General features: G+C 46.1%; 3 protein-coding genes across 12 annotated transcripts; all 3 read right to left on the reverse strand.

The window, feature by feature from the left end:
• Positions 1 to 6: 6 nt before the first annotated feature.
• On the reverse strand, positions 7 to 5052 carry LOC108600909. Of its 4 annotated transcripts, none has more exons than XM_017988738.2 (4): positions 3902 to 5052; positions 2598 to 2830; positions 2358 to 2541; positions 7 to 2304 (listed from the first exon to the last, which is right to left on the reverse strand). In XM_017988738.2, the coding sequence occupies exons 1-4, from the start codon at positions 4731 to 4733 to the stop codon at positions 182 to 184; spliced, it is 3372 nt and encodes a 1123-aa protein (XP_017844227.2). In that variant the 5' UTR covers positions 4734 to 5052; the 3' UTR covers positions 7 to 181. The 4 variants fall into 4 exon arrangements, with proteins under 4 accessions (XP_017844227.2, XP_017844228.2, XP_017844230.1 ...); XM_017988739.2 differs by having other exon boundaries at positions 7 to 2301; positions 3902 to 5051; XM_017988741.2 differs by lacking the exon at positions 3902 to 5052 and adding an exon at positions 2899 to 3047 and having other exon boundaries at positions 7 to 2301.
• Positions 5053 to 6001: 949 nt separating this feature from the next.
• Positions 6002 to 10767, reverse strand: LOC108601084 (glycerol kinase). 5 transcript variants are annotated; one of them, XM_017988990.2, is made up of 3 exons: positions 10748 to 10767; positions 7588 to 8217; positions 6002 to 7530 (listed from the first exon to the last, which is right to left on the reverse strand). In XM_017988990.2, the coding sequence occupies exons 2-3, from the start codon at positions 8210 to 8212 to the stop codon at positions 6428 to 6430; spliced, it is 1728 nt and encodes a 575-aa protein (XP_017844479.1). In that variant the 5' UTR covers positions 8213 to 8217; positions 10748 to 10767; the 3' UTR covers positions 6002 to 6427. The 5 variants fall into 5 exon arrangements, with proteins under 5 accessions (XP_017844479.1, XP_017844476.1, XP_017844478.1 ...); XM_017988987.1 differs by lacking the exon at positions 10748 to 10767 and adding an exon at positions 10512 to 10540; XM_017988989.2 differs by lacking the exon at positions 10748 to 10767 and adding an exon at positions 10475 to 10490.
• Positions 10768 to 11135: 368 nt separating this feature from the next.
• On the reverse strand, positions 11136 to 27326 carry LOC108600265 (protein FAM135A). 3 transcript variants are annotated; one of them, XM_017987720.1, is made up of 11 exons: positions 27023 to 27326; positions 21800 to 21947; positions 20463 to 20791; positions 17880 to 18129; positions 16553 to 16582; positions 15990 to 16317; positions 12946 to 15937; positions 12646 to 12886; positions 12462 to 12588; positions 12299 to 12406; positions 11136 to 12244 (listed from the first exon to the last, which is right to left on the reverse strand). In XM_017987720.1, the coding sequence occupies exons 2-10, from the start codon at positions 21874 to 21876 to the stop codon at positions 12341 to 12343; spliced, it is 4440 nt and encodes a 1479-aa protein (XP_017843209.1). In that variant the 5' UTR covers positions 21877 to 21947; positions 27023 to 27326; the 3' UTR covers positions 11136 to 12244; positions 12299 to 12340. The 3 variants fall into 3 exon arrangements, with proteins under 3 accessions (XP_017843209.1, XP_017843208.1, XP_017843210.1); XM_017987719.1 differs by having other exon boundaries at positions 11137 to 12406; XM_017987721.2 differs by lacking the exon at positions 16553 to 16582 and having other exon boundaries at positions 11137 to 12406; positions 27023 to 27325.
• Between the last annotated feature and the right edge of the window lie 573 nt (positions 27327 to 27899).

Raw genomic sequence — 27899 nt, forward strand, 5'->3', positions numbered from 1 at the left:
GAGATTTAACAATAGCGAGACTAACTAATTAATACGTGTACTTAATAAGTGTCTGTCTGTTTGGTTGGATGGCAAACATTGCAAAGGCGATCCATAGATCAATCGAATCAAAGACGGGAAGACAGTCCAAACAAATGAATGCAAGTGAAACCTAGACGAACAGCTCGACCTCCAGTTCGTCTCACAAGCGCTTGCTGCTGCTGCTGCGCAAGGCGGCGCCGCCGCCGCTGCCATCAGACCAATCGGAGCGCTCTGTGGCGCCGCTGCTGCCATAGATGTCCAGCTGCTCCCTGGAGCGCGACTTGGACTTGGACTTGTGCTTGCTGCTGCCGACGCCGCCGCCGCGCTGCAGCTGATAACGCTCACGATCGTTGATGATCTCATAGTGCGAGGATTGGCTGCCGTCCTGCGTGTTGTTGCCCGCCAGCAACAGCTCGTGGATGTTTTTGGTAGAGCGGCGATGCGCCTCCAGGCACTGCGACTCCGAGGAGTAGGGAAACGAGGCAACAAAGTTGGCTGCCGCCGCAGTGGCCGCTGGCATGGCTGGTGCATCGCTGGCGAAGTTCGCTGGCGGCGGCAGCGGTGGCAAGGCGGCGCCGCATGGCGTCGATGGCGATAGATCGGTAAACTCAGTCTTGGCCTCCGACTCCACGGAGCACATGCTCTGTCGCGAAATGTCCTTCTGCGTGGGCATGTTCAAGTTGGAGCTTTCATAGTCATCCTCCAGCCGCGTTTGTGGTATGGGCAGACGACTGCGTATGGAATGCTCCCGGCGTGCAAAGCGCTGCGCCAGATAATCCTCGTTGTTGTTGGCGTTGCTCTGATTGCTGCTGTGACTGCAATTGCTGTGCTGATGCTGATGCTGGTGAGGCAGCGCCGCCAGCTGCCGCTGCGCATTGTCATAGTAATTGTCATTGCAGCAGCTGCTGACATCGGCAAAGTAAACCTCCGACTCGGCGGGATCCAAGCTCTCGCCAGCAGTGCCCGCTGCCTGGCCCTGTCCCTTGGCTATGGCACCATTGGAGTCCTGATAGGCGCTGTTCTCCACACCCGTTGCAGCGGACTGCGCCTGCTGCTGCGTCGGCTGTTGCTCCTCCAGCGGCTTTGATTGCGCCTCAGCGTTTGGAAACAGCTGCTGTATATTGGGACGCTGATGGCTTGCATTGTTCTGTGGTCCAATGCTCTTGGCGCCCGCCTCAATGCGCTTCTTCAGCTTGCGCGTGGGCAGCGTATTGGAGCAGCGTTCGCGCTCCCAGCCGCCGCCGCCATCCGAATCCGAGTGTGTATTCTCGTACTTGGCCTTGTAGCCGGCGCCATGACGCACCAAACCCGCTGTGGACACAACGCCGCTGCCAGCATTAAGGCCATCCATGCGCTCCAGCGTCGCTGCTTGGCCAGCACGCGTCTGCTGCGCCAGCTGCTGCATCTGCAGCTGCGCCAATGGCTGTGCCTCAATGGCTTGCTGTGGCAGCAGCGCTGCGCCCGCTGCTGCATTGCTGGACAGGCAGACGCCCGCCTGCAAATACTGATAGTAGCCACGACGCGCCGGACTGTTGGGATCGCTATACGGCGGCGGCGGTCCCCAGACGCCATAGGGCAAGGCATTCGCTGGCATGGCATTGTAGACAGCGCCCACAGGCTCCTCCATTAACAGCTGATTGCCATCCGCAACGGCTACAGCAGCCGTGGAGCTAAAGCCGTACTGCGAGTCCGGACTGGCGGCTGCCTGACGAAATCTGCGTGTGGCATCCGGCGAATTGCGTTGCCAGGGCATGCGTGGCCAGCTCCAGCCGCCGCCGTTGCCGCGTGCTGCACGCTCATGCGCTGCTGCCGCCTCCTCGCCACCTGGATTGGGTGAGTAGAAGTTGCCCGGCGGCTGTGTGGCCCAGAAACGCTGCTCCGCATTGGCGCCACCAGCAGCAGCAGCAGCAGCTGCCGCCGCCGCCGCTGCGCTAGCCTCATCCCAGGGATACGCTGTTGTCTGCAGCGGCAGCGTTAACTGGCGATGGGCGTGGCACTGCTCACAGCAGCGACAGTTGAGCATGCGTCCCGGCGCTGCCAAGGCGCCCAGACTATGAGTTGGCGGCGCTTGACTGGCATAGAGCGAACGGCAGCGCAGCTCCAGCTGCTCCCAGTACATTTTCTTGCGCTCATGGCTGAGAAGCTGATAGACGAGCATGCAACTGAACACAGCAATGAGCACACCTGCCACGGAGAGTCCAAAGATGGCGCGCAGACAGGTGTAGAGCGAGCCGTGCACGACGCCGCAGTCCGAGAGCGAATCAAAGACCAGACGCACGCCTTCTGAAAGCAAGAAGTTGAGCTAAGGAGCAAGTAAGGCGACATGACGAACTTACCTTTGTCCACGCGATCCACCTGCGATTCAATGAGATCCGAGTAGCAGGTGCAGGTGCGCGTCTTCTGCGCGTACTCGCATTCCCGCAAAGCCTGCAGGCGACTCATATGCAACACGGTCGTGGTGACTGTAACCAAGGCGCATGTTAAAGCAGAGACCAAGCCGCAGGCGCCTGATAGCTTAATCTGTGGAGCAACAACAGTTGGAGTGCATGGTCTTGGCTATGACTTGCTTGACTTACCAAATAGCTGTAGCGATTGCGACGCCTGGCCAGGCTCATGATGCAGACGCCCGTGAGTATGAGCAGCGTGGCGGGCACAAAGGTGGGCACAGTTTCAAAGTTGCCCACAGTGATGGTGTAGGAATGCAGCAGAAAGTAAACGCCCAGGAAGAGCACGCCCAGCAGACAGCTGAAGCCGCCGCAGATGAGACACCACACCACATACTTTTTGATGCCCACGCCATGACGATGTGCTGTGAATAAAAAAAAGAATTGTTTATATATTGGCTGCCTGGTTGGGCTTTGGCTTTGGCTTGGCTACCCAGCGTATGATCCGCTGTTGTTGCTGGCGGTGGTCCTGGCACCCAGGAGCAGGGTGGTGGCATGCTATACTGCACGAACTGCATCACAGGATAACCATGCATGTTGAACAAACGCTTGCAAGGATTAGTTGACCAAAAAACAAACAGCTAAAGCTACAGGCACATTTTTAAAACGAATTTGCAATTTATTTTTTTGTTTTTAAATATTTTGTTTGTACTTTGCTGCTTGTTCTTTTTTTTTTTTGCACACACAGAAAAATATCTACACACAAGTCGTCGCAGCAGATGCCTCAACTTGGCAGCTGCGCGGTCTGAGAACTTGTGCTCTAGGGTTGAGTTTAGAGACACAGACTGTGTTTTGTTTTGGGGCCATAAAGGGAAGGAGCTGCCTGCTCTTGTTTGTCGCCTTGGGCAGCGCGCGTTGCAGCCTACGGAACGGTGTCAACGCGGAACTCTGACTGACATTAGCACAGTTACCAACAAGCAACAACCCCCAACAACAAAGAAGCCAAGAACTTGCGCTGCAATCACGGAAGCTCCCCCCAGGGAGACAACAACACATAGAGCACAAAAGAGAGAGAGCGAGCGAGAGAGCGCCTAATGCGCAGGCGCTTGAAATCAAAGCGGATGAGGAAGCAGCGTCAAGCGGATGCTGTGAGTCTTGAACATTAGTTGCGCTTCTTACAAAACTTGGCTACGTTAATGTTATTAAACTTGGCTAGAAGCAGGAAATTTAGCAGCCACAGTCTTAACAAGAATGAAATTGATGCTGAGCACTTAACTATAAATTGTAGACAACTGTAATAAATTCTGCATACGCCAGGCGATCAAATAACAAATGTAGTTTCATTCCAGTCAAAACTCTTTATTATGTATAAAATATTTAAACAATTCTAAACTGCATTGATTGTTTTTGTTAATTAAATCTCAAGCTTTAGTATTGCCTAACAACAATCAGCGAACTTTGCAATTTTTAAAATATTTTCTTTGCTCTTAACTCACCATTTGAGCCATTGAGATTGCTGCGTGGTCTGGGCGGTGGGCGTGGCGGCAATGGCGGTCGATGATCATCCAGACTCTGTGACTTGTTGCTACCAGCAATTCCAGCAGCAGCAGCAGCCACGCCCACAGCTGCTGCTTCCAGCTCCGTATCATGGTAGATGTCATTGCAGCTGCTCGTGGGTTGCATCTTGACAGGCAACTGACCAGCAGCGCCACTGGCACGCGGCTTTTTCTTTTTGATCATGGTGCTGTTGTTGTCCGACTCGCTGACCGTTATTTCATCAGCGGCCAACATGGCATCCGTGAGCAGATTACGCTTGTGCTGTTGACTGAGGGAGATGCCATTGTGGGCGCAACTGCATTCCAGATCGCAGTCACAGCTGGCCGACCCCACCGAGCTGTCGAGTGGCAAGTTCAGCCGCTCGCGTTGCTGCTGCTGTTGCTCCTCATCGTGCAACGCTTGGTAGGAATGATTAAGCAGCGATTGCGCCGACTGTGTTTTCAATGTTGATTGCTGTTGCTGCTGCTGCTGCTGTGTGGAGCTGGAAGTTGGTTGATGCACCAGCACCACAGCAATGGAAGCATTTTGTTGTTGCTGTTGCTGCTGCTGCTGTTGTGTTGGCTGCTGTGTGGCCGCTGTGGCGCGTCCACAAGAGCAGGGACACTGGCATTGCTGGGCTTGAGCTGGCATTGATGGTGGCTGATAATGCGCCGGATATTGTATGTAATGATAGTGATGCGGCGGCGCTGACTGCACCAGGCTGCTCTGCGAGGCGACACGTTGCAAGGATGCCGTGGCAGCGGTGGCGGCTGCTGCTGCTGCAGATTCCATGACTAACTCTGGCAACTGGCGCTGACTAAACCGGTTTAACCCTTTGACTGCTCAAGCGCTTATTAATGCCACACACTCACACAGACACACACACATAGCTATAGCGACAGACACACATGTTGCGCATGCAGGAACTTTTTGTCTTCTCACGCTTCGAATTTCGTTGGCTTAAGCACTATAAATTGCTTCAATTTATTGCCCAATGCGACAACATTTGCTTGTTATGCCAATTCAAATAAATTGCTAACCGATACACATTAACATAAACAAAAAACCAAATTACACAAACAATAACAGCAAAGAATTCTTTCCTGAAGCTTCGAGCGCAGCGCAGCGCTAACTCGAACTTGACGCGATCACAGCTCAACGCAGACTAAGGCGCGCGCGCTCGCTCTCTCTCTCTCGCTGGCAAAGTGAGGATCACAATTCACACACACACAGACAGCACACCCACTTAGGCAGGCCATACATGCGCCTGTATCTGTGTGTGTGTGGAGAGCGGAAAATGTAGCTAAAGGTGCGAGCGCGCTTAAACTTCAAACAAATTCCGGTTCTTGACCGCGCTCTGCCGCTGCCTGCGCCTCTGCACTGATTCAGTAAAAATTCTATAGGTGTAGAGCGAACTCTGTGCACAAGAGAAAATCAATTTCTTTTGTTGTGCACTCGTTCCTCTTACCGTTGTTGTTGCTGTTGTATGGTTTGGTCTCTTGTTACCTTTTTATGCTTGCTACCTGAGCCAACTCCAAAACAACTTGTTGTTATAGTTTGTTGTTGTTGTTGTTGCTGTATGGAGTACCCCTTATGCATATAAATATAGAACTGTGTGTATATAGTTTGTCAGCCAATCTGTAGATCCAATTTAAATGAGCGCCGGCTAAAACTACAGGCAATGCTGCCTAAGAACAACACTTGGGGCGCAGTGCACAACAATATTATACTTATAGCTATAGAATCATAATTATATATGTGCAAGTTACAAAAGTAACTCAAAGTCAACAAACTTAAGTTGACCTAATGCTTTAGACAATTAATCAATTTTCTTTGCTTTCTAGATTTCCACAGACAAGCCCCAAAGTTATTGCAGCAGTAAGTGATTAATCAATAGATTATGTTGCTTATGATAGAGACATTTCCGTTGCAGATATAGCTACAACTTCAAGTAGTTGTTATAAACAAATGCGCACAACATTCAAGTGCACTAAACTAACTGTACCTAGTTAATCGCTTAGATTAGCACACATTCGCGTTTTATATTTTATAGCTATAATATTTTATTAATTTATAGTTTTGGCAGCCTTAATGCTAATCATATATTTGTATAATTAAGTCACAAAAATCGTTGGAAGTTGAGCTATATACAGCATTTGGTTATAAATAAAAACATTTATAGACTCGAAGTAACATTTGCAGTCCGTAGAACTATGCCGCAAGGCAAACACGATAAGATAAGTACACAAATTATAAAAGTATTTATATATGCTTAGGTTAAGTGACTTTATGACAAGGGGGCAAGTTCTATCCAAAGTTCTATTTACATTACTCAAAACCAGAGTCAACAATATGGAATAATTTGCAGTGTGGCATGACAGAGCGGGTGGGGGGAACTATTTACAGCAAAGCGTTTCACAAAGTAATTATTATCACAACCAAAATATAAACCGAGAGAGCGTGTTAGAGTTAAAGGGACTGCCAATTTAGGCAACAGCCAGCGAATGCACGAGCATGGCGAAGCTGCTGATGAGGAAGATGCTCGCTGGCAGCGAGGACAGCAGGCGATAGTTCTCCTCGGTATGCGTGCGCGTCTTCTTCTGCTTGATGACCCAGCCCAGACTGCGCTCCACTGCGCGCTTCCACTTGCCGTAGCGCTCCTCACGCTCCAGCTCCGTTGTAGTGGGCAGAAAGGTGTCGTAGTGCACGTTCTCATAGTAGCGCTTCTCCGGCTCAAACTTGCACAGTCCAATGCCCTTTGCCTGCGCCGCACACATGGCAGCGCCAAACGCGGTGGAGTCCATCAGCTGCGAGCGGAAGAGCGGCAGTCCGGCTGTATCCGCCTGCAGCTGCATTAGCAGATTATTTGTGGTCAGTTTGCCATCGGCATGCAGCTTGTTAATCTCGTAGCCACACTCCTGATGCATGCACTCCAGTATATCACGCGTTTGGAAGCAGATGCTCTCCAGCGCAGCACGCACTATGTGATTCTTGCGCGTGAACTGCGTCAGGCCAATGATAATGCCGCGTGCATTTTGACGCCAGTAGGGCGCATAGAGACCCGTAAAGGCGGGCACAAAGTAAACGTCGCCAGAGCTGGGCACCATCTCAGCATATTTCTCAGCCTCGCGTGAGTCGGGCAGCAGGCGCACCTTCTGCTGCAGCCAGGAGAGCGCATGTCCAGCCACAGAAACGGAGCCCTCAAGCGCGTATATTGTGGGCGCCTGTGGGCCCAGCTTATAAGCAATGGTAGTGAGCAGTCCATGAGCGGAGATTACAGGCTTCTCGCCCGTGTTGCAGAGCAAAAAGCAACCGCTGCGATATGTGTTCTTTGTTTGTCCCGGCTTGACGCACATTTGTCCCAGCAGCGAGGCCTGTTGATTGCCTAGAATGCCGCTGAGCGTCAGACCACGCAGGGCGCTGCGATCTGAGGTGATCTTGCCAAAGATCTCCGAGCAGCTGCGTATGCTGGGCAGCATGTCCTCGTGTATGGCAAAGGTTTTGAGCAGCACAGGATCCCAATTGAGCGTCTCCAGGTTCATGAGCAGCGTGCGTGAGGCATTCGTTACGTCCGTAATATGCAAAGCACCTGGAGCAGACAAAAAACGTTTAAAGTAAGTATATATGCATATAAATTGGTACTTACCGTTTGTTAGATTCCATACAATCCAGCTGTCCACAGTGCCGGCCTTGCAGCGCTTCTCTTTGCACGCCTGACGCACCTCGGGCACATTGTCCTTGAGCCAGCGAATCTTCAGCGCTGAGAAGTATGTGGAGATGGGCAGACCTGTGCGCTTCTTGAAGTGGTTCGCATCCTGCACCTTGGCCACTATCTGCTCCACCGTGCTGCTTGTGCGTATGTCCTTCCAGACGATGGCATTGTAGAGCGGCTTGCCTGTGACTGCATCCCAGACAATTGTTGTCTCGCGCTGATTGGTAATGCCTATGGTGACGATATCGTTGATGCTGTAGCCCTGCTCGGGCAGCTGCTTGATGGCCTCCTCCGCGCATTTGTTAATGGAGCCCATTATCTCCAGCGGATCCTGTTCAAACCAGCCATCCTGTGGCGTTATGACGCTCAGCTCAACGCGATGTGCAGCAATTTCTTTGAAATCCGGTGTAGTGTATATGGAGAAACCAATGGTCTTGGTGCCTTCATCGATGACGCCAACGAGTCCGCCACTCTGCTGAATCAGCGACTGTTTGCGCAGCTCCTTGGCGCGAAAGGGCACATCTGCGCTGGAGTTGGGTACGTTCTTGCCCTCCGTCATGTTGGCTGCAAGTTAGACAACGTTAACATATAGTTGGACACATTACTGGCTATTAATAGTGTCTAATCAGTGCTGCTGCTGCTGATAAGCACTGATAAGCAAATACTGAAATTATTTGGCATGCCGCTATCAAAACTTCATTCTGAATGTTTTTTATTTTCAATCGCGATACGATTCGAACATTGGCACTGCCAAATTAAATGGATATAGTCGAGCCCACCACTTACTACGTATTCCAGCCCACGTACAAAATATTTATGTCACATTCATTTGAGCGGCAACGGTTTTATAGCTTTGGCCAGATAAGCCTCGAATGATCGAGTGTTGTGTTAACACTCGCATTAGTTTATAAATATAAACTATAAAATTTAATGTGGCTGTTGATAAAGCTTAACTCGTACGCGCGGTACTTTTCCTAAAGATTAATTCCATTCAATCCGACGATTTTATAGCTTATAAATAGCCACTTCCCACATCATCATCAAGCACTTGAAACTCATTGAATTTCTTAGAAATCTTAGAATGATAAGCAAATTGTTATAAACTAGTATTAAATACTTTTAAAGTTTACCTAACACACTTTTAGTTGTTGTTATATATTGATAAGCTGCTCAGCTGATTACAGTTCCAAACACTTGTATCAATACTCAATAGAGTTAGAAAGAGAGAGAGCGAGAGTGATCGTGCGAGAGAGAGCGCGAGTTTGTTGTTAACAGTTCGATATGGAACCCACACACATCCGTTCAAGGCGAGCGCCAAATTGTATCTGAAAGTCAGGGAGCAGTTGACAGCTGTCCCCATGCTCAGCGAGCCATCAAAAACGAAGGCGCGGCACACTCACACACACATATACACACACTCAAGTGTGTGTGTTTGTATAAAATCTATAGAAAGAGCTTTTCAATGGGCAACGCCATTCAAAACAAACAGACAAACGCGAAAAAGCAGAAATTGAGAAAACAGCTGATAAGACAAGCCGCTTGCGTGGGCTAGAGAGCTTGCTGTGTAAAAGAGATAGCAGACATTGACAGACGGACAGACAGACGACGGAGTAGGTGGGCTGGTCGCTTGACAACCTTGGCATTTAAAATATTCAATAGCTTGATTTGCATAAATAAACTCTCAAGCATAAAATGCTATCATAATTACTAATGCATACATAATTAATATAAACTGTCTTAATTGCTTTTGCTTTCTCTATAATTTGTAATTAACCTTTAAGATTCTTTGGCGTCATTATTGAAATTCTTTTGTCAGACAATCTATTCAAATATGCGCGTGCACAATTCATTCAGTGTTTTGGCCCCCAAGACTCTATAAATAAATCAAATATATATATCACCGAAATATATGTAAGTATCAAAAGTATTTCATAATGGGGAAAAAAAGCTTGACCAAATGCAAAATGTGGAAACTTTCGACTTCATCAATAAAATGTTGAAAATGCAAAACAGTTGGAGACATAACAATTTCAACACGCTTAAGCTACATAAAAACTGAATGAAGTGCAGAAGAAAAAGCTTACAGTTTGCCCTATAATTACGATGTTTGCATGTATAGTCCCCCTTTATCAATAAATCGCTTTTTTCATACGCATTTGCATTGTGGGGTAATTGCATGCAGAGCCAAAGTAAACAACAAAAAAATATATATTGTTTCGATGGCGTCAGGTGTAATATGACATAAGGTCAACAAACCGCATACCCGTGTGCTTTTTTCTGAGCCATAAGTCCAGTTTAATGGGTAGTTTTTATAGTTTGTTGGTTTAAACGGTTTCATATTGCATGACAAACTTTGGAACCACTTAATTTCCAAACGACAACAACAACAGCAATTATTACTCAATTGCTGGCACTGATTGCTATGGTGCCATTTGCTAGCAACATATGCTGATTAGCTGATAAGCTTAATCGATATGGGGGCGACACTTTGCCATTTCTATTTGCAAACATATTTACGACAATAGTTAGACTCGAGTGATTATTTGCCTTGTTGTCGTTGGCAGCAAGTCACAACGTTAATAAACTCATTGTCTGGGCCAAAGGTTAATAAACTTAATGAGGCACACTTTACAAGCACACATATACACTTAAATTTGCATCAGATTATAATTATCTGCAGATACTCAGTACACACACCCTTGTAGAAGGACGCTACAATTGCGCATCAATAAATGACAACGAAACCGGCGACAAGTTACGTAAATTAAATTACAAAATAATTATATACGGCATCTTAACAAATATACACTCTCATACATACATTTGCATGTATTTATTTAAACGATTTAAAAACTCACTTCCGCGTGCCGTGCTGTTAGCGCTAGCGTTGTTGACAACTAAATGAAACAGCGTTTATTGATCATCGAAGGCACCGGCAACAGCAACAATAGATCCCAAAGAGAGAGAGAGTGAGAGAGTGTGCAAGTGTGGGTGGTGAGAAACGACTGATGGGAGCAGGTGCTAGGTGGGCAGCACGTGATTCTTAGCCTACAAGGCTACAAGCATAAAATCAATAAGAGACAGACACACCTACCTGAGTCTGGGACAAGCCCCTCTTTTTGCTATGACGTCATATTGGCGAAATATGCAGGCAATTCATATTCAATTTGCATACTATCTAACTGACACTTGTTTATATAGTTCCATTAGCTTGTATAATACTATTTACGTTAAATATTTACAGTTTTTTGCACATTTTCATTTACAACACGTTTATTTACTGCAGCGAAAACTAAACACAACAACAACGTGAATTGCGCGTCCTAATGCAATCGTCTGGCAACGCTGTGTGGCGCATGTGTTGCCAACCACTTTGCTTTTTGTGGAGGCATGCGTGCGCTCAGCTTGCTCAACAGTTGCGTAGCGAACAAAGTTTAAAATACGTTACGTTTGAGTTTTTCTAAAATTGTATTTTAGTATATTTTATTGAAATGAAAAACTTTTAAATTGCAACTTAGGGTTATTGGCATGAGTTTGATCCGAGTACACTTAGTAAAAACAGATGGCTCTAAGAAACAGCCAACATAGTTCTTAAATATTAATTTTCTTTCGTTAAAAACAAATAGTTAGCAAGTTGATACACATAGATTAACATTTATAGGACGGTTATACCTATACGTTTACAATGCAAGTACTGGTTTGTATATGTATGTAGGCAATTCAGGGGTAGAAGCTAAAATGGTATACAACTAGAGTTTGAAAAAGCTCTGAAAAGACATAAATAACTATGTTTATTGGCTACGACTAGACTACAAATTTTCAAAGTTTGACCTAACTGCTCTACAATCGATTCATTCTACTAAACTTGTTGTTCCCAATTGAAAAAATTCTCGTAGGCGCTAAACCAGGCTAACACTCGTATAATATCCAGCTTAATTGACGCGCGCTCCACAAATGCATTTTGACTTCAGTATATAAGATTAGACTACAGCTAGTACCTCTACCATTTGTGTTTTTGTTTTTAGCAGTATAAATATGTGGAAAAATTCCATTGGGTTGTTTAGTTAAGTCTCACAAAAAACCACTTCATTGCTCATCTCATAGAAATGCAAACTTGTATGCGTGTGTGCTCAGCTACCGTTAGTAAGTAGTAGTACGTATAAACCTGATCATAATATGATCTTGCCTAATGCAATGCCTTTGCCAATTCAACCGTTTACAATAAAGTCTCGTGAGTAGTTATAGTAGTATATATAGTTTTAACTTAGTTTTAGGCTACTTATCTTTGGCTTACGTTCGTTTTGTCAACTCTTATCTGGTAAACATACTAATTTCTTTTGCAAATCGGATAACACGTTTTTAACAGTTATGTCGCTTTGGTTATAGTTTTGTGTGTTTTGATTAAACATTCTTTGGTTTTGATTAATTGATGCACGTACTAAATTCACTAACTCTACAAAAGAGTTGCCTTTGGTAAAAAAATTCAAGTCTAACAATTTCTTTCAATAAATTCCTTATTCCAACTGTAATCCAGCGGAATTCCATAAAGAAACTTGTGTGTCTCAACAGTACTATACCCTGTATGCAGAACCTAAACAATTTCTTGTTACACATTAAATAACATTAAAATATGAGTAATCTTCACCAGGACTTAGAGCTATAAATGTCGGCTAACATGGCAAACATGTTAGCTGAAATATTTGAGACCAGCAATCAGCATAAACTTCTCTATAAAGAGCTCCGAGTCAAGTACCTACAAATAAATCAATATAAGTATATAAATCATAAAATGTTGCATATATATTTACCGCTATGTGCGCTGCGCGTCCAATAAGTGTATTCGCTGTATGCGGCAGCGCATGATGCACATCGAAGCGTGACAAAGTCAATTCCGGCTTGGCTAGTATGGGCGCAATGACGTTGTGCACCATTTCTCTACAAAGATTATAATATATTTAAAAACAAGTTCTATCTGTAGCTCAGTTTAGTTACCTGTAGATAGTGCCTAGGGCAGAGCTATCCCGCATGGCTGCTTTGCATAGTTCCAGGCGCGCTGAGTGCGCGGGCACATAACGATCCTGGCTAGAGCCACAGAGCAGTATATTGCTAAAATGATGCATGTTGCTGCGCTGGCTGAGACGATAAAGAAAGCTGTTCCGCATGTCTGTCGTATCCCGCATGCAGAGCTGCAACAGCGAGCCCGATTTTTTCCACTTCTGCATGAACCACATGCCTGTAAGAGAAAGATAGTTAATTTGTAGATCTATTATGAATGTTAATTCAGTTGCTTACCCATGTTAACCAGTCCGCTGGTGTTGTAGAGCGTGCCCAGATGCGGTCCTGAGAGCGAGAGAAACGTATGCAGTCGCGGTAGCAGTGGACGCATCTGTGGACGTGCCAAGGCGCTGCGTACAATGATTGTGCCCAAGGAGTGCGCCACAAAGGAAATGCGCGCGGGATTCAGAGCACAGCTGTCGATATGGTAGAGAATTTCGGACACCAGCCGATCAGTCATGGTGTCAAAGTCCGAGAACGTATCGCCCTGATTGCGTTCCGACATGAGAAACTCCAGATTGACACCAGGCAAGCCTAGCTCCAGATAAGTGCGCACCAGCCGCAGATCCGCCGAGTTGCCATCGAGTCCATGCACACAAATGACCAAGTGCATGCCGTTGGGCGAGAAGGCGCGATACTCATCGCTTATATAGAAATAGGGCAGCTCCGAGGCCAGCTGCACATAGTCGGAGTAGATGTTGCCCTGGTACTTGATCTGCTTGCGAAACTCCTCGCGGCACTTTTCAAACTCCAGCAGCGAGATGCTGGGACTGGCCTCCTGGTTGCCATTCACTGTTGCCTTGCGCTTGTGCTTGGCCAACGAGCCATTGGACGACTTGGCGCGAGTGGGCGCAATGGCGTTCTCTTTGTTCTCATCGGGCTCGCTGTGCAGTCCGTTCTCCAGTTTGCATGGCTGCTGCAGTGGACGCTTGAGCTCGGCCAGGCTGTGTGACTTCAAGACGGGCTTGTTGCTAAAGATGGCGGGCGTGGACATGGGACGCAGTGACTCGTAAATGTGATAAACAGGATTGTCTATGGCGCCTATGGGCTGGCGTTCCTTGAGCGGCGGCGGCGGCTGCGCGTGGTTTAACTGACAGGGCAGCGTCTTGGACTTACTTTTGTTGAGCGTTGCAGTGGGTATGGGCGCTGTGGGCGCCGGTTCCGGTGGTGGATCGCGAAATTCATCAGGCGGCGGTGGCGCTACCACTGCAACAATTTCCTCAAGCTGCTCCTGATCTTGAAACTGCTGCGGCGGCGGCAGACAAACTGCATCCAAAGGCTGCAAGTCCTTCAGGCTGCTAATGTCAAACTCTGACTTGGACTTTTCGTTTTTGGCGGCGTTCTTGTGGCGATTGCGACGCGGCGGTGGGCGCTCCAAGTCCTCCACTTCAGTGGACTCGCCGTTGTGCAGATGACGCAGGCGATCTAGTTGAAAACGCGAGCGTTCCCGCTTGATGGTCAAAGTGACCGAAGAGATCTTCTTGTGCAGCTTATCCTCCTTATCCTTGGTCGGCTCCTGCTGCCGCGCAGGCGTGCGACTTTGACTGTTGCCCGCCGACTGGCGCTTGCGGTGTGGCTTAGCAGGCTGCTGTTGTTGTTGCTCCAGCAGCTTCTGCAGCCGCAGACGCAGTTGCTCGCCATTGAGGCGCGTCTCCAGGCCCAAGCCCATGCCTATATTAAGCTGCGTGTGACGCTGTTTCTGCTGTTGACCAGTGCTGGTTATGGTGTCCGGACTGCTGACGGCCAGTGAGCTGCGCCGACTGCTAACCCAGCCGCTCTCCTCGCTTAGCGAGGACGTGGAGTTGCTGCGTTGACGGCGCACATCGGTATCAAACTCTGGCGGCGGCGCTAGATTGGGCAGAGATTCACTGAAACCGCTGGTGTTGGGATCACTGCTGTTGGTGTTGTTGTTGCTGTTGGCCGTATTGGTGTTGCCGCTGATCGCAGCGTCCAGACGGAAAGGCACGCTGCTGGAGCTGAGCAGCTGCAGCTTTTGCAGCAAATCGCTTTCCGAGCTGCTGGACTCTTTGCGCAGCGTGCCCTGACCCTGCCGCAGCATCTCCTTAATGTCGGACACACGCACGCGAGCAATTTCCACTGCGCGTGGTATCTGGGAGCTGCTGCTGCGGGGCATGGTGGTGTACTGGCCAGGCGGCGGCGGCGGATATGAGTTTCTTGGCGGCACCATGCTCTTGGGCAGCGAATTGTAAGCGGACTGCGACGATTGCTGCTGCTTGGGCGGATTCAACAGCTTGATCTCGTTCAGATAGTCAAACTTGCTGTGGTGTCCATAACGCTGGCGCAGCTCGCAAATGTTGCGCATGAGATCATCCGCCTGCAGACGCGCTAGTCCGGCGGGCAGCGTATTATAACTGAGCGGTGGCTCCAACATTGGCGTGCTGGCTGTGGTGGCAGTTGCTGTGGACGCCACTGTTACCTGGCAGCCGTCTAGCTGATCCAGCGACTTGCTGTGTCGCGTGGGCAGCGTGGCCACTTCACTGTTTTGCACATCTAAATCCTCCAGCAGACCGGTAACCGAATGCCTGGACAGATTATGACGCATTACGTCTTTGCCGCTGGGCACTATGGTCAGACTAGCCTGCAGCACCTCGCCGCCCAGCGCAAAGCGTGGCGTAACCACGCACTGGGCATGTGGATGCGCTGTAGCATTGCCGTTGCCATTGCTGGCTGGAGGATAATCGTAGTCGTAGTGACAGGCCAGGCAATCCTTGTTGCCATTCAGACTGTTGCTGGAGTGCGTCTTCTCCTTCTTTTTGCTCGACACAGAGTTCTCCTCCAGCTGTGGATCACTACCAGAGCGACGTCGCTGATAGCCTGCACCCGGCACCACATAGCGATCCTCAAAGATGAGCGGCAACGAGGCCGCATCGCCATCAATGGGCGTGCAGTGCACGGGCAGCGGCGGCAAAGATTGCAAATAACGACTACGACGCGCCAGCTCCGCTATGGCCATATAGCCTTGGCAATGCGCAGGACTACTGCCATCCTGGCAACCGGTAGCTGCATGGCGCGGCTGCTCCTGCACAAAGAAACCTTCGGCAAAGCGACGCACACGCAGTATGTGATGCTTGCGTGAGAGCAGCGTGTGCACTGCTGTGGAGGAGCGTGAGGCAAGCAGCACGCGTCGCCACCAGAAGATGCTCTCGGCGCAGAGTTGGGCAATGTCCGAGTTGGCTATGGTGGCAAAGTCCTCGCTATTGCGTTCATCCTGTCAATAAGAAATGTTTAAATAAAATTATTTCTGTGTATTTCGAGCTTACCTTGGCCTGCTCCAGCAGCTGCTGCAGTCGCTCCGCCGTATCATTCTCACGCAGTGGCGGCGAACCTATCTGGGAATTAATGCTGGGCGAGAGCACAGCGCTGAATTCATTCAGTGTAGCCTTAAGCTGCTCAATGGCGCCAAGCAGCAGGCAACAGATGTCTCTGTGTATTTGCCTGGACTGCAGCAGACGTCCAGTGGGTCCACCGCTGCACTTGGTAGTGCCGCCTATTTGCGGACCAAAGAACACCGCCTCCAGTGGACCGGGTGAGGTATTGCCACGACAGCTTAGCTTGCTAGCGCTCCAAGGCTTCGAACTGCGCGGCGCGCTGCAAACATTTAAAGCAAACTTAAGTAAAAGTGTATACAATAGTCAAGCAACTACGCACACACACACACGCACACACACACTATGCTACTGTTATACACTCATACACACACATACAGCGAGTGTTACACATAGAAAGCTTTTTATTTTGTATGTATATAGAACTGGCAACTACAAGTGCTTGATTTTGTTTTTAATTAAAGTTTTACGTCAACGATTTGTGCAAAAATTCTTACCATAACTTGATATATGAGAACATGCTTTTCCTGAACCGTCAGTGGGCAACGTATAACGGTATCGAGTGCGTTTCCATGCGTTAGTTTAGTTTCGTATTTTTAATGAGGATTTAATGATATTTAAATTGAAATAAATTTTATGGGATTCAGGCAAATAATAAGCTAAGCTAAAACGAAAGCAGCAACTTCTGGGGTATAACTAACAGCAGCAAAAGTAAATTCAAGCCTTTGATTAAACTCAGCATACAAAACTAGTTATAATATATATCCTTGATGCACGTTTAATCCGCCAATTTGTGCTCGCTTTGGCATGAACATGAACGTGGCACAAAATCCTCCACAGACTAGAGTCAAGGTCAACAAGTAATTTCAATTCCAATGCGCTCATATATAATTTATAAGCAAAGCGAGAGCTGAGTGCTCAGCGCTGAGCGTCGAGCGCATTCGTAGAACGTAATCCGCACTCACGCAATTTCAGCTTTCATATCAGATTAGCGAGAATTTTGTTTTATGGCTTAAAAAGTACGTGGCGCTTGCCTACACATAATACTTATAGAGTAATTGTGGGCAGTGGGCGGCAACTGGATAGGGGGGAGGGGGAGGCGACAAGCTTTGGCTTTAGCAATACAAAACAGCTTAAAGAATTTGCATGTTTCCTTTTTTTTTTTTGCTGCTCTTGGCTTTATGTATGGGAAAGTTTGCCATAACTATGGGTAAGAGACTATACAAACTTTTGTTGCAACAAATGGCGTAAAAATTGACTGCGCCAGGGCTGCAGTAAATGCCGGGCGGGATGCAGCAGCAGCGTTGCCACGCCCACATGCGGCAGTCTGCTGCTCGTTGCTGTTGTTGTTGTTGGTGTTCTTGTTGTTGCAGTTGTCGCCAAGTTTGCGCAGCGCCAGCAGAGGAAGACAATCGCAATGCGAGATTCATTAAAATGTATGCACACTATGAGAGTTTGGTGACAAGAATAATCCAAGTGGGAAGTGGGGAAGTGAGTGAGCAGGCTGCAGGATTCACAGCAGCTGCTGTAGCCGCTGCTGCTGCTGCCTGTGTGCAATTTTAATGAGTCGGAAATGATTTGTGCGGGTAACTGGCCCAGGCAGCTGAAACTCCAATCAAGCGCAGCAGGACACGCAACGCCTCCCCCCGCCCAATCCCCGCCATGCTCCCTTTTAAGCTCCGGTTCTTTGCAATTTACTGTGTAAAAAATATGCATGCTTGCGACTATCAACGTTGACATTAGAGATCATGTTGTCAGCCCTTGATGGCCCCAGCCCTCTCCACCCTTTAGACTGCTTTGTCTGTCTGCGCTTTTTATACTCACTTGATGTATGGCTGGTGCAGCGCCACCAGACTGGCATGAATGGTCACACTGATGGCCGCCAAGTGGAAGTAGTCAAATAGCACGGGCAGATGATAATGCAGGCCGCGTCCCGGATGAAAATTGAGCTGCAGCTGGCGTGTGGAGGCCAACGCCAGATTGCTGCTGCTGCCATTCTGTTCGCCAAACCAAAGCTCTAGCTGCAGTGAGAACTCGGCGCGCTCAATGGATTCCTTCAGGTGACGGCTATCAACTGTAAGCAAACAAAGCGCAAATAGTACACAGGTAGTTCAAAGTTCATGTCAGGGTTATAGAAAACAAATCCCTAGCACAAATATACGTATATATGTATATATATATATAGCAGCACTTGCAAGTTCTAAATGTGTTTTATTTATTTTATCGCAGCACCCAAGCATTGATTATTGATTTTCGCTTAAGTCTGTCGTGACGTTGCCAGCAAATGAGCTTAGGACATTTGATATTGACATATAGCCAACAGCAAGCTTTAATTTAACTTGGGCACTGTCATTTTAACTTAATCAAACTCAAATCTAAGCTTTAATTATTTTAAGTTAATCGTCTATGCAAGCTGCTGTCAAATTTAATGTAATTCATTTAACGCTTCGCTGCCTCGGGTATCCCAAATGTTGTCATATCGCTCAGCTTCTGTCAGCCTGGTGTCTCCCACAAGATTCATTTGTTTTCATAAAACTGGGATTTGCAGCGGCTTTGGCTAAAGCTAAGCACACACATTCAACGGCCATAAAAATGTATATACACATATTTAAAAGTTACCCCTACTGTTGCACAGATTTGCGTGGGTAAGCTGCGCGCACATTACTCATACGCCCGGTGACAATTGTTTACTTTTTTCTAAATGCACGGCTTTTATTTATTTTACCGCACATACATATATTTAAACGCTGAGCTCTTAGCGGCGGCTGACAATTCCTCAGCACTTGTGGCATAGTTTTATTATTCTGTTTTATGCAGTTGTCTGTAACAATTTGCTACAAGCCACATGCTGCGCTGCCACGTTGCAGTGGCAATGGCAGCTCCTACCTAACCATTAGGACACGTGTAGCGCGCAGATAAATTGTAGAGCTACTCAAAGTTTAGGCGTCATGTGCTTAGGGGGGAGGAGGCGCAACATCTCAAAGCTGTCAAGTAAGAGTAACTTTTTGTTTCACATGCAGCACTTTGTTGCTGCTGCGTGCCACTTCAGTTACTGTCTGTGCTTTGTATAGGGGTTTTTGTAAGGACATATACTCACACTCATGCTTGGCAAAACTTGTCCAAATGAATTAATCACTTTAACCAACAGGCGAGTGTCTGTTATTCCTCACTTCTGCTTCTTCTTCTTATTCTTTGTTGTTATTGTTGTTGATGTTGCTCTTAGGCAAAGTATGAGACAGCGACATCAACAACTCAATGTGCGGATATCTAATGAAGTCTAGCAAGTGCGCAGGATAGTTGGGCCGCGACTTAAGATAAATGTATTACGCACAAGCTTTGGATAATATACAAACAGTTTAAGTTTTAACTACATTTGTCCTGTGCTAATTTTCCTTACACTAAGTTGGTTGCGCTTCATACTGATAAGCCGATGCGTAAGTACTTATCGATTATCGATAGAACTCAAGCTGCTCGTGTTAAGCGAGCAGTTGAGTTCAAATTTAAAAATAAATTTAATTTTTGCTTTAACGATTTGTAACACAGTTTATTGACCTCAATACATACCTAACTGCATCTAAGCCTCTTTCCATTGGCTGATTGCTATTGACTTTCAATTTGCTTTCAATTTTTTGCCGTTGCGCCTTGTTAACTCTGCCGTTTTTATATTGTTTGATGTTAGTTTTTTTTTTTATTATTATCATTATTATTTTGCATGTTTTTGTTGTTGTTCTCATACTCTAAGCACTGAGCAAGTATCCTTTGATGCGCTAACTGCTGTTGTTGTTGATGTCGAGCTGGCATAAATGCCAGCAGAATGAGGTCAATGTATTGGCCAAGTCTTTTGTGTGTTCAGTCACCCTATCTCACTCTTAGTCCTCTCTCTCTCTCTCTGCCTTTCTGTTTGCCCTCCTTGCTGTCTTTTTCATCCTTCGCAAATTGCATTTTGAGCAACAAAGTAAAGGCAACTATTTCAAAAAGACTTGCCAACTTGGCTAACTAATTGCATTCAAGCCTGTATACTTGGGCGTGTGTCTTAGGTGGCACTTCACAAGTGGGCGTGGCTGCGCATTGAGCTCTAAATGCTATTAGCAGCCAATGCTGCCAAATTGAAGTGCTTGTCAATGCAAGTTACGCATGTAATACAGTTAAATGCGTATGTATGCATATATACTAAAAATATATAGATATTTATATATAGCAGCTATAGCTTCTGGTCAGCATTCCCGAGGGCTGCAAAAACTTTGCTCTGCTGACATGCGACACAAACGAAAAAGTTTTTGATTTATTTAACCAATTGAGAAATAAACTTAAACTTTTGGTCAGCAAACTTTTCTCACCCACTGTGCACTGTACACTGCTGCAATGCGGCAGACATTCCTCGGCATTTTTTGGCACCCAGAGACTTACCCAACAGATGACTGCGAAAGTGTATGATATCGCGCAGCGGCACCTCCTCGTTGCGATAAAGTATCTGAAAGATGCGTGTGGCGCCGCAGCCATTGATAATGCTTGCGGAAGTGCAGCTGCCGCTGCCGTTGTTGCTGCTGCTGCCGCCGCCAGGCGTTACGGACGTACTCTCTGGCGTGCCTTGCTCGCGTTCGCTATCGCTGGATTGCTCCACGCTGGCGCCATGCCCATTCGCAGTTGTCTTACCGGCAGTCGGCTCGGGTATGGTCGTCTCCACCTGCACGGGTAGGCGTGGGGAGACGCGCAGTCCACAGCGCACCTGATAAAGTCTGTATGGGGAGCACAAAAAGCAAATTAATCATACAGCTTGCTGACGTTTTACGCATAAATTACGCATACGCTGTGTGCGCCTGATTATTTATTTAAAAACGCAATTACATAGAATTGAATGTGTCAGGAATAAGCTGAGTAATGAAAATTCCTGCGAAATTGTTGCACACGTTAAGCTTTGATACGCATTTGTAATATTCAGAGTGGCTAATTATTTTGACATTCGTTGAAATAACATGGCCACTGGTATTGATTTCGCATGAAATTTATTTATGTATGTTTTTCTTATTATTTGTTTTATTTATTTTTTAGTTTGGCACAAAGACAAGTTGTGCAAATATTTAAATATCACATGCTCATTAATTTCAGCTTGTGCAACGTAAAAAGCAAAAATCAACGAGAATTTAAATAAATATAAAAACATGTTCGGCTACGCGCACAGCAAACAAATGCTTTAATCTTTTTTAAATTCTCTTTTTTCATGTTTTTGCTTCGCTCTCACTCGCACTCTGTAGCTGTCTCTTGCATTGTTTATATTTTGCGCAAATTTGAAGCGCGCTGCTTGCTTTGTTTTTTTTTTTTTAATGCTCGCATGTATTTTTAACCTCCACTCCCTTACACGCTCCCTGGGCTCATGGCGTTCATCTTCAAGGGCTGCTAGCAGCAGCAGCAGTGCCATAAACTGAAATCCCCATAAACACTCTTGCTGACAATTAGTGAGCATACTCTGTCCATTGGAACGCCCCGCTTCGCCAGAGTTTGTGCAGTCTGTATTTGTATTTGTTGATTGCATTTTATTTGCAATCAGTTTATTTGGCCAACACTTTAAGGCCGCCTGTTTATTGCTCGTAAATATGCGCAGACTATGCAGCGAAAAAAATAAATATTTAAACAAATAATTTAAAGGTGAAGGCGAAGCGAGGCGTTGTAAATAGTTTTCCAACAAATGTATTCTATCCAATGGCAGTGCAATTTAAATTTCAATATGCAATTTGAATGGCACTCACCCGCGTTGAAAGAGATCCACATTGAAGAATTTGTGCAGCTCGACGGAGAATTCGATGGTGGCCTGTAGGTCGCCCATGGTTAATTGCTGCTGCCTATTCGTAGGTCCAATGTCAGTCTTAAGCGGGCGGCTTAAGCTCAACGCGATTGCTGCAGATAATGGAAAGAAAGCATGCGATAAGTTGCAAGTGTGGCAAGTGTAAGTGGTAAGTAAGCAGGCCAATAAGTTGCCACTGGAATTGTTAGCCAAGTTCGCCACACACACGTGTGTGTGTGTGTGAGTGTACTTATTGGCAGCCTGAGCAATTGATTGGCTTGTAATTGTGCAGAAAGTATGCCAAGTGGGACTTGTGACTAAGCGGGGGCGGTGGCAACTGCAACTAGCCTGCGGCTGAGGTTAGCAGGTCAGAGACAACAACAATGCTTGTGCTGCTGCTGCTGCCACAGACTGTGTCAGAAGAATGAGGCTAAAGTAAGGGCGAAAGAAAGACAACAACACGACGCGGCATAAAAGTTTTAATCGCTTAAACAACAAGCAGCTAGCAGCTAGCAGCGACTTTATTGTTGTCAGTCAAGCGCTTAAGCCACACAGCCACGCCCACAATGGCATTAATGTGGGCTGCAGTGGGTCACAGGCACAGTTGTTGACACAATGCTAACGACAAGCCAAAGATGTTGTGCTTGTTGTCAGCCTATTGTCAATGTGGGTTAAACAGCCTGCGCCTTCTGCAAATGGAGCACAGCGCACCTGTTTAGCGAGTGAAAGTGCTGACGTCGCTGCTGCTGCTGCTGCTGCTGCTGCCACGCCCCATTCTCATAGCCACTGGGGTGCGCTTGTTATTGTTGCAGCTTGTTAAATTAAAAGCAAATTTTGTTGTCAGTTGTCAGTTGCCAAAAGTTCGAGGCAGCGCGCTTAACTTTTCTTTTTTTAGCCGTTACTCTATGCAAACATTACGCATACGCAGCGTTGTCTATGTTATGGCCTTTTAGCACTCTGCACAAACTTTGCAAACTAGGTCAACTATATAACTTTGTAGCAACAACAACTACAAACACAACAACAATGTAACTTTTGCACTGGACAGTCGAAGCTTGTTGTTGTTGCTGCTGCTGCTGCTGCTGCTGTGTTGCTGTTGTAAGGGAAGCCGGATTTGGCAAGCATTTGGCCAACAATTGTATGCTTTTTAGCGGGTAAGGCAGCTACAAAGTCAGCGCATAATGCGCCAAGCTAACAATGCCACAAAAGCCTAGCATGTTGAGAGTTTCAAGTGATTTAGAAACTTTTTAATTGAACACACACACACACACACGTAGACAGTGTTTGCTTTGCTTTAAAGTAAGTACAAGCAAAGTATCTTTTTTTCTTTCATCTGTTATTAATATCGTAACAAAGACATTGACTGCCAGGGCGTGTGCGCGTGGCTTGACTCATAAAAGGCGAGAGAAGAAATCAAATCGTTCGTGCTTATCATCGTAATGATAATCCTTAATGTAACTGACGGGACGCAGACACGGGGCAAGGCTATCATCAACCTACTTAAACTTGAAACACTCTCTCTTTCATGCGCTCTATCGCTCTCTTTATTTTTATATATTTTATATGCGCCCCAAATTATCGCCTTTTTGCCGTTTGCTGTTTATATTTTATATTTTATATTTTCTTTTTTTTTTTTTCTGTCTGTCTGCGCTGCGTGTCCTTTGCCCGTGGGCGTCTATGCCCGACAGGCTATCTGGCTATCTCGCTTGCTCACGTTCAACGCGCCGCTTGCATGTGGTTAACTGTTGAGATGCTGATAAGTTGTGAACTGCTGCGTTGCCTCGTTTGTGGCACGTTTTGTTTTCTTGTCGTCGTCGTCCCTGCCTTTTGATAAATAGTGTCAGCCAGCCAGACAGCCCACCTCCCTCCCACCCCAAACTACGCACAGGGGCTTTTGTGAGAATGTGTTAATGTTTGAGCTGCTTTGGCTCGGTGACTCTTGATGCATGCCACAGCTTTCATGTGCACATTTCAATTAAATTTTCAGTTTAGCTTCCTAGACCTTTGTTGACCCCAAAGCCTCAAGGCTACAAACTCAATTAAAAATTTGTTGTTTTGATGGCTCGAAAATCGAAATTTAATGCGTTGAACATTTTATCTATTTGCCATGTAATCGAAAACACGTTTGTCAGGTTATTCGATGTTCTTCTTGTCTACAGTCTGCCCAGCCAGACGCTACAGGAAATAGACAATTTTGCTACAAACAGACATATAGACAGACAGACAGACAGACGGATAGACGGACAGTTCAATTGGCATGTCGAGGCGCAAGGGCTTTAAATTATTTAAAAAGTACAAAAGCTTTTGCATTTTGCATGCATTTCCCAGACATTTTCCCAGGCATGTCATAAAGAATGCCCTCAAGTGCCGCTGTTCGTGAGCATGAAAATAATTTCGTGCCTCTCGCTCTGTGGGCAGCAAAGGGTTGCCGTCTGCTATTGTTGTTGTTGTTGGCCAAGTGCATCGCGTGCTTGAGGCCGCCGTTGACTGCTGAGTGCCAGTCGCACGTGCGAAGAAGGCCAAAGCCAAAGCTAACGCCAGCTGGCTGCTCCGTCTACGACAATAAAGTTTGCACATGGGAACCTGCGCATAGGTTTTAAGAATTAACTCGTTAGCTGGTCAAGATCGATAGGCGATGGCTTTAAATTTAGCTGCGGGCTTAATTAGCTTAGGTGAGTTGTGCACGAGCTGTTGCCATTGTTGCTGCAACTTGAATTGCCAGCAGAGCGCAAAGCACGAAATTGAATTGCGTCCTGGTTTTGCACCGCTCAGGATGCAGGATGAGGTATGTGTAAGGGCATGGCAGGCAGCATAATGGAAACAGGATATTTCATTACATTTGAGCATGCATGACTGAGCATAGCGCAAAGAGGGTGTAGCTAGACACACACACACAAACACACACACGCATACACATGCAAAGCAGCCACAGCAACAGTAGCAACGGCAACATTGTTGAAATGTGCAAATATTGGCTCAAGTGGCGGCAATAAAAGAGTCGCTTCTATTATGAGCTGAGTTGAGTCCTACAGGATGTGCCACTTGGTTTACCTTGGCTCAAGTTGAACCAACTTAACCCCACACACACACACACACCCACCTGCTCTCTCTCTTTCTTTCTAGCTTTCTTGCTTTAAGCGCCACATAATTTAACATAAAATTGTTGCAATTCCGCAACTGCTGTCTGACCTTTAAACCTGCTATTTGTCTGTCTGCCGGAGGCTGCTGCTACTGCTGGTGCTGCTGCTGCCTTTGCCATATTTCATCAACTGTCAGGCGCATAAATATCTACAATATAATAATATATAACAGGCTTAACCCATGGCTGCCCAGGCGACCAAGCTTAGGGGTTAAACAGGCGGTATGCTGCGCCAGTTAACTTTACCATGACGTGTGTATATGTGTGGCATGTGGCATGTGGCAAGCATAAAAGAACCGTTGAATGTCATGTTTGTTGTGGGCCGAACATGACGTTGAGTGGACAACCAAATGTTCCCGATGACGACAGTCCTAGACCGCAAGCGAACTGTGACTCACATCACGACGCTGCTGCTGCTTTAAGGGAGGCTTTCCACAATATATAAATGGGAGTTGGCGGCCAAAGAGGTGCCAGTGTCAACACATTAGCAAAATTCAACACTAGGCTGCAAGGCGCTAAATATTATATACAGTCAGCATTCTTTATAGCAACTTCTCAAACTTAAAACAAAGTACTTCTATTTTTAATTAAAAAGCATTTCCAAATTGAATTTTCTCCATTTATTTGTAGAAATAGATTTCATTGCTTCTAATTCTAGGTACTTGTGCTCCATTTTTGATTTGAATAAAATTGTTAATCTGCCTATTTTTAGCTAAGAATCAATATGAAAGCGAAGAGGAGGCTGCTACAATAGAATGTTGCTCATGTCGAATGCTTACTGTATGAGCTTAGCTAACTACTCAAAGTTTGTCAGCAATTTAGCAAACTTTTTGTTAGTTAAGCATAAAATAAAGCTTAAACTTAACTTGCATATGCTGAGCATTAAATAGGCTAACACAAGCTGTTTTAACTGCTATTCCAATTCCCCACTGTAAAATAGTTTTATCTTTATTTTATCATTAACTTTTTAGCCTACTTTTCGCACACACACACGAACTTTGCTGTGCAGTGTACGCTTTTTTATGTTTGCTACACTTTGCGGTGTAAATGGTCGAACCAATTTCCAAAATGAATTTCAGTTGGTTGACCTCAAATGAATTTAATGCGCATGTTGCAGCTCAAAATTAAATTGAATTTAAAAAGACATTTAGTCTTTTGTATTAAGCAAATTTTGCTTTGCTTTGCCGTTTTATTTTGAGAACGCACTTTGGCTACATTTTCATGTTACACATTATTTTTTTGTTGCTTTTACTTTGTAGTTGTTGTTGTTTTTTAATAGGTTGCCCTAAGCATTTTATTTGCGATGTCTGCTGCTTGGCAATGAATATATGGAAAATGTTATTTATATTTTTAACAAATGCCACTGCGAATTATCTGAGTGTTTGCTGTTGCTTTGGCTGCGTGTTTATTTAGACTCGTATATAAATATGAAAATATATAATTTGTTGTTGGCAATTGCAAGCCAATTGTAGACTGCCGTCCAATGATTTATTTATGTGCTGTTGATAAATTTCATTTATATTTAAATACGAGTGCAAAAGAGTTAGACTGTCTGTGTGTGTGTTTGTGTGCGAAAGAGACAAAGCTAGCGAAAGGAAGTTGCGGGTTAGCAGCACTCGACGCACATTGAATTAATTAGTCTGTGATGAGTACGACACTTTAAGCGCCTACTGGCACGCTTCGGAGTTCGCAGAGGCGAGAAGCAGCGCCTGGCAGTAACAGCCATACACCTACACACACAAACACACAAGCACACACAGACACACATAGCTATGGGGACGCGCCATGCTCTAAATTGTTGACTCGTGCTCTGCCAGCTCCTTGACAGCAGCAGCAGCATTTTGCCCTAATTTTACTTTCTGCGATGTTATCAGCACATGCCGCACACACACACACACATACACTGACAGACAGACAGTCAGACACATTGCGATGAACCCACACAGACAACAACAGCAGCACAGCGATTTGGTTTTTATTTTGCAACCATCCTTGACCCCTGACCGTTTTGCCTGCTTCCCCCCTCGGGCAATGTCATAATTTACGCACTTTTTCATTTGCTTTATTTTGCATTTTGCTGGCGCTGTTTGGCCAACGTGCGTTGCGCTGCGCGTTCTGCGGTCACCTAATGAATTTCAATTGCTAAACCGTAACGCAACCGTAACTCGAATCTGTGGCAAGAGCACTAACCGCACCGAGCGCCGAGCGCACTGTAATGTCAACCGTATTAGCCGTTCGCTCGCCCGTAACCGTAGCCGTGTCCGTGTCACTGTTGCTATTCGCAGTCGCCCGCAGTTGCGCCGCATACGTCCGTGCCGCAAAAATGTCTAAAATCAACTAACTGACGACAGGCTGCTCGAGAGCGCAATCGCTGCCACTGCGCCTTATTGCCCAGAACTAGAGCCGGAGCCCGAGCACAAGGGGTGTCGCTCCCAGTGCCGACGTGGGATTCGTGCGTATGCCGTGCCGCAAATGTTTTGGTTAGGTCAGGTTGGCTCCGCTCATATAAATTTAGACACGAACGAAGGCAAAGAGCGCGAGAGAGATTTTAAGCAAAGAGAATTGCGCTTGACACAGTGGGCTGTAATTGCTGATTTTTATAACAAATTAAAGCAGAATATAAAAAAAGTTGAAGCATATGAATTAATGCTTACCATAGCTCATTTGAAAGTCAATTTAGTTTGCAATTTGGCTAATGAATTGCAAAAACTATGGCAACTTTATAAAATTTGTATTTTATGCTTGCCATAAAAATGAATAAATTATCAATTACTGTCTTTATTTAGCCCAGTTAAGTGGAACTGCTCTTAAATTGAACATTACATGCGCCTGCGTCGTTTCTCTTGCAGCGCTGCTGGGCGCATAAACAAAATGCGAACAGCCGCTTTTGTAGGCGGCACGTTGTGGTGTTGGCTGCCCAGTGATA

This window comes from Drosophila busckii, chromosome 3L (assembly GCF_011750605.1).
Source record: "Drosophila busckii strain San Diego stock center, stock number 13000-0081.31 chromosome 3L, ASM1175060v1, whole genome shotgun sequence".
In the NCBI taxonomy this organism is placed as follows: Eukaryota; Metazoa; Arthropoda; class Insecta; order Diptera; family Drosophilidae; genus Drosophila; species Drosophila busckii.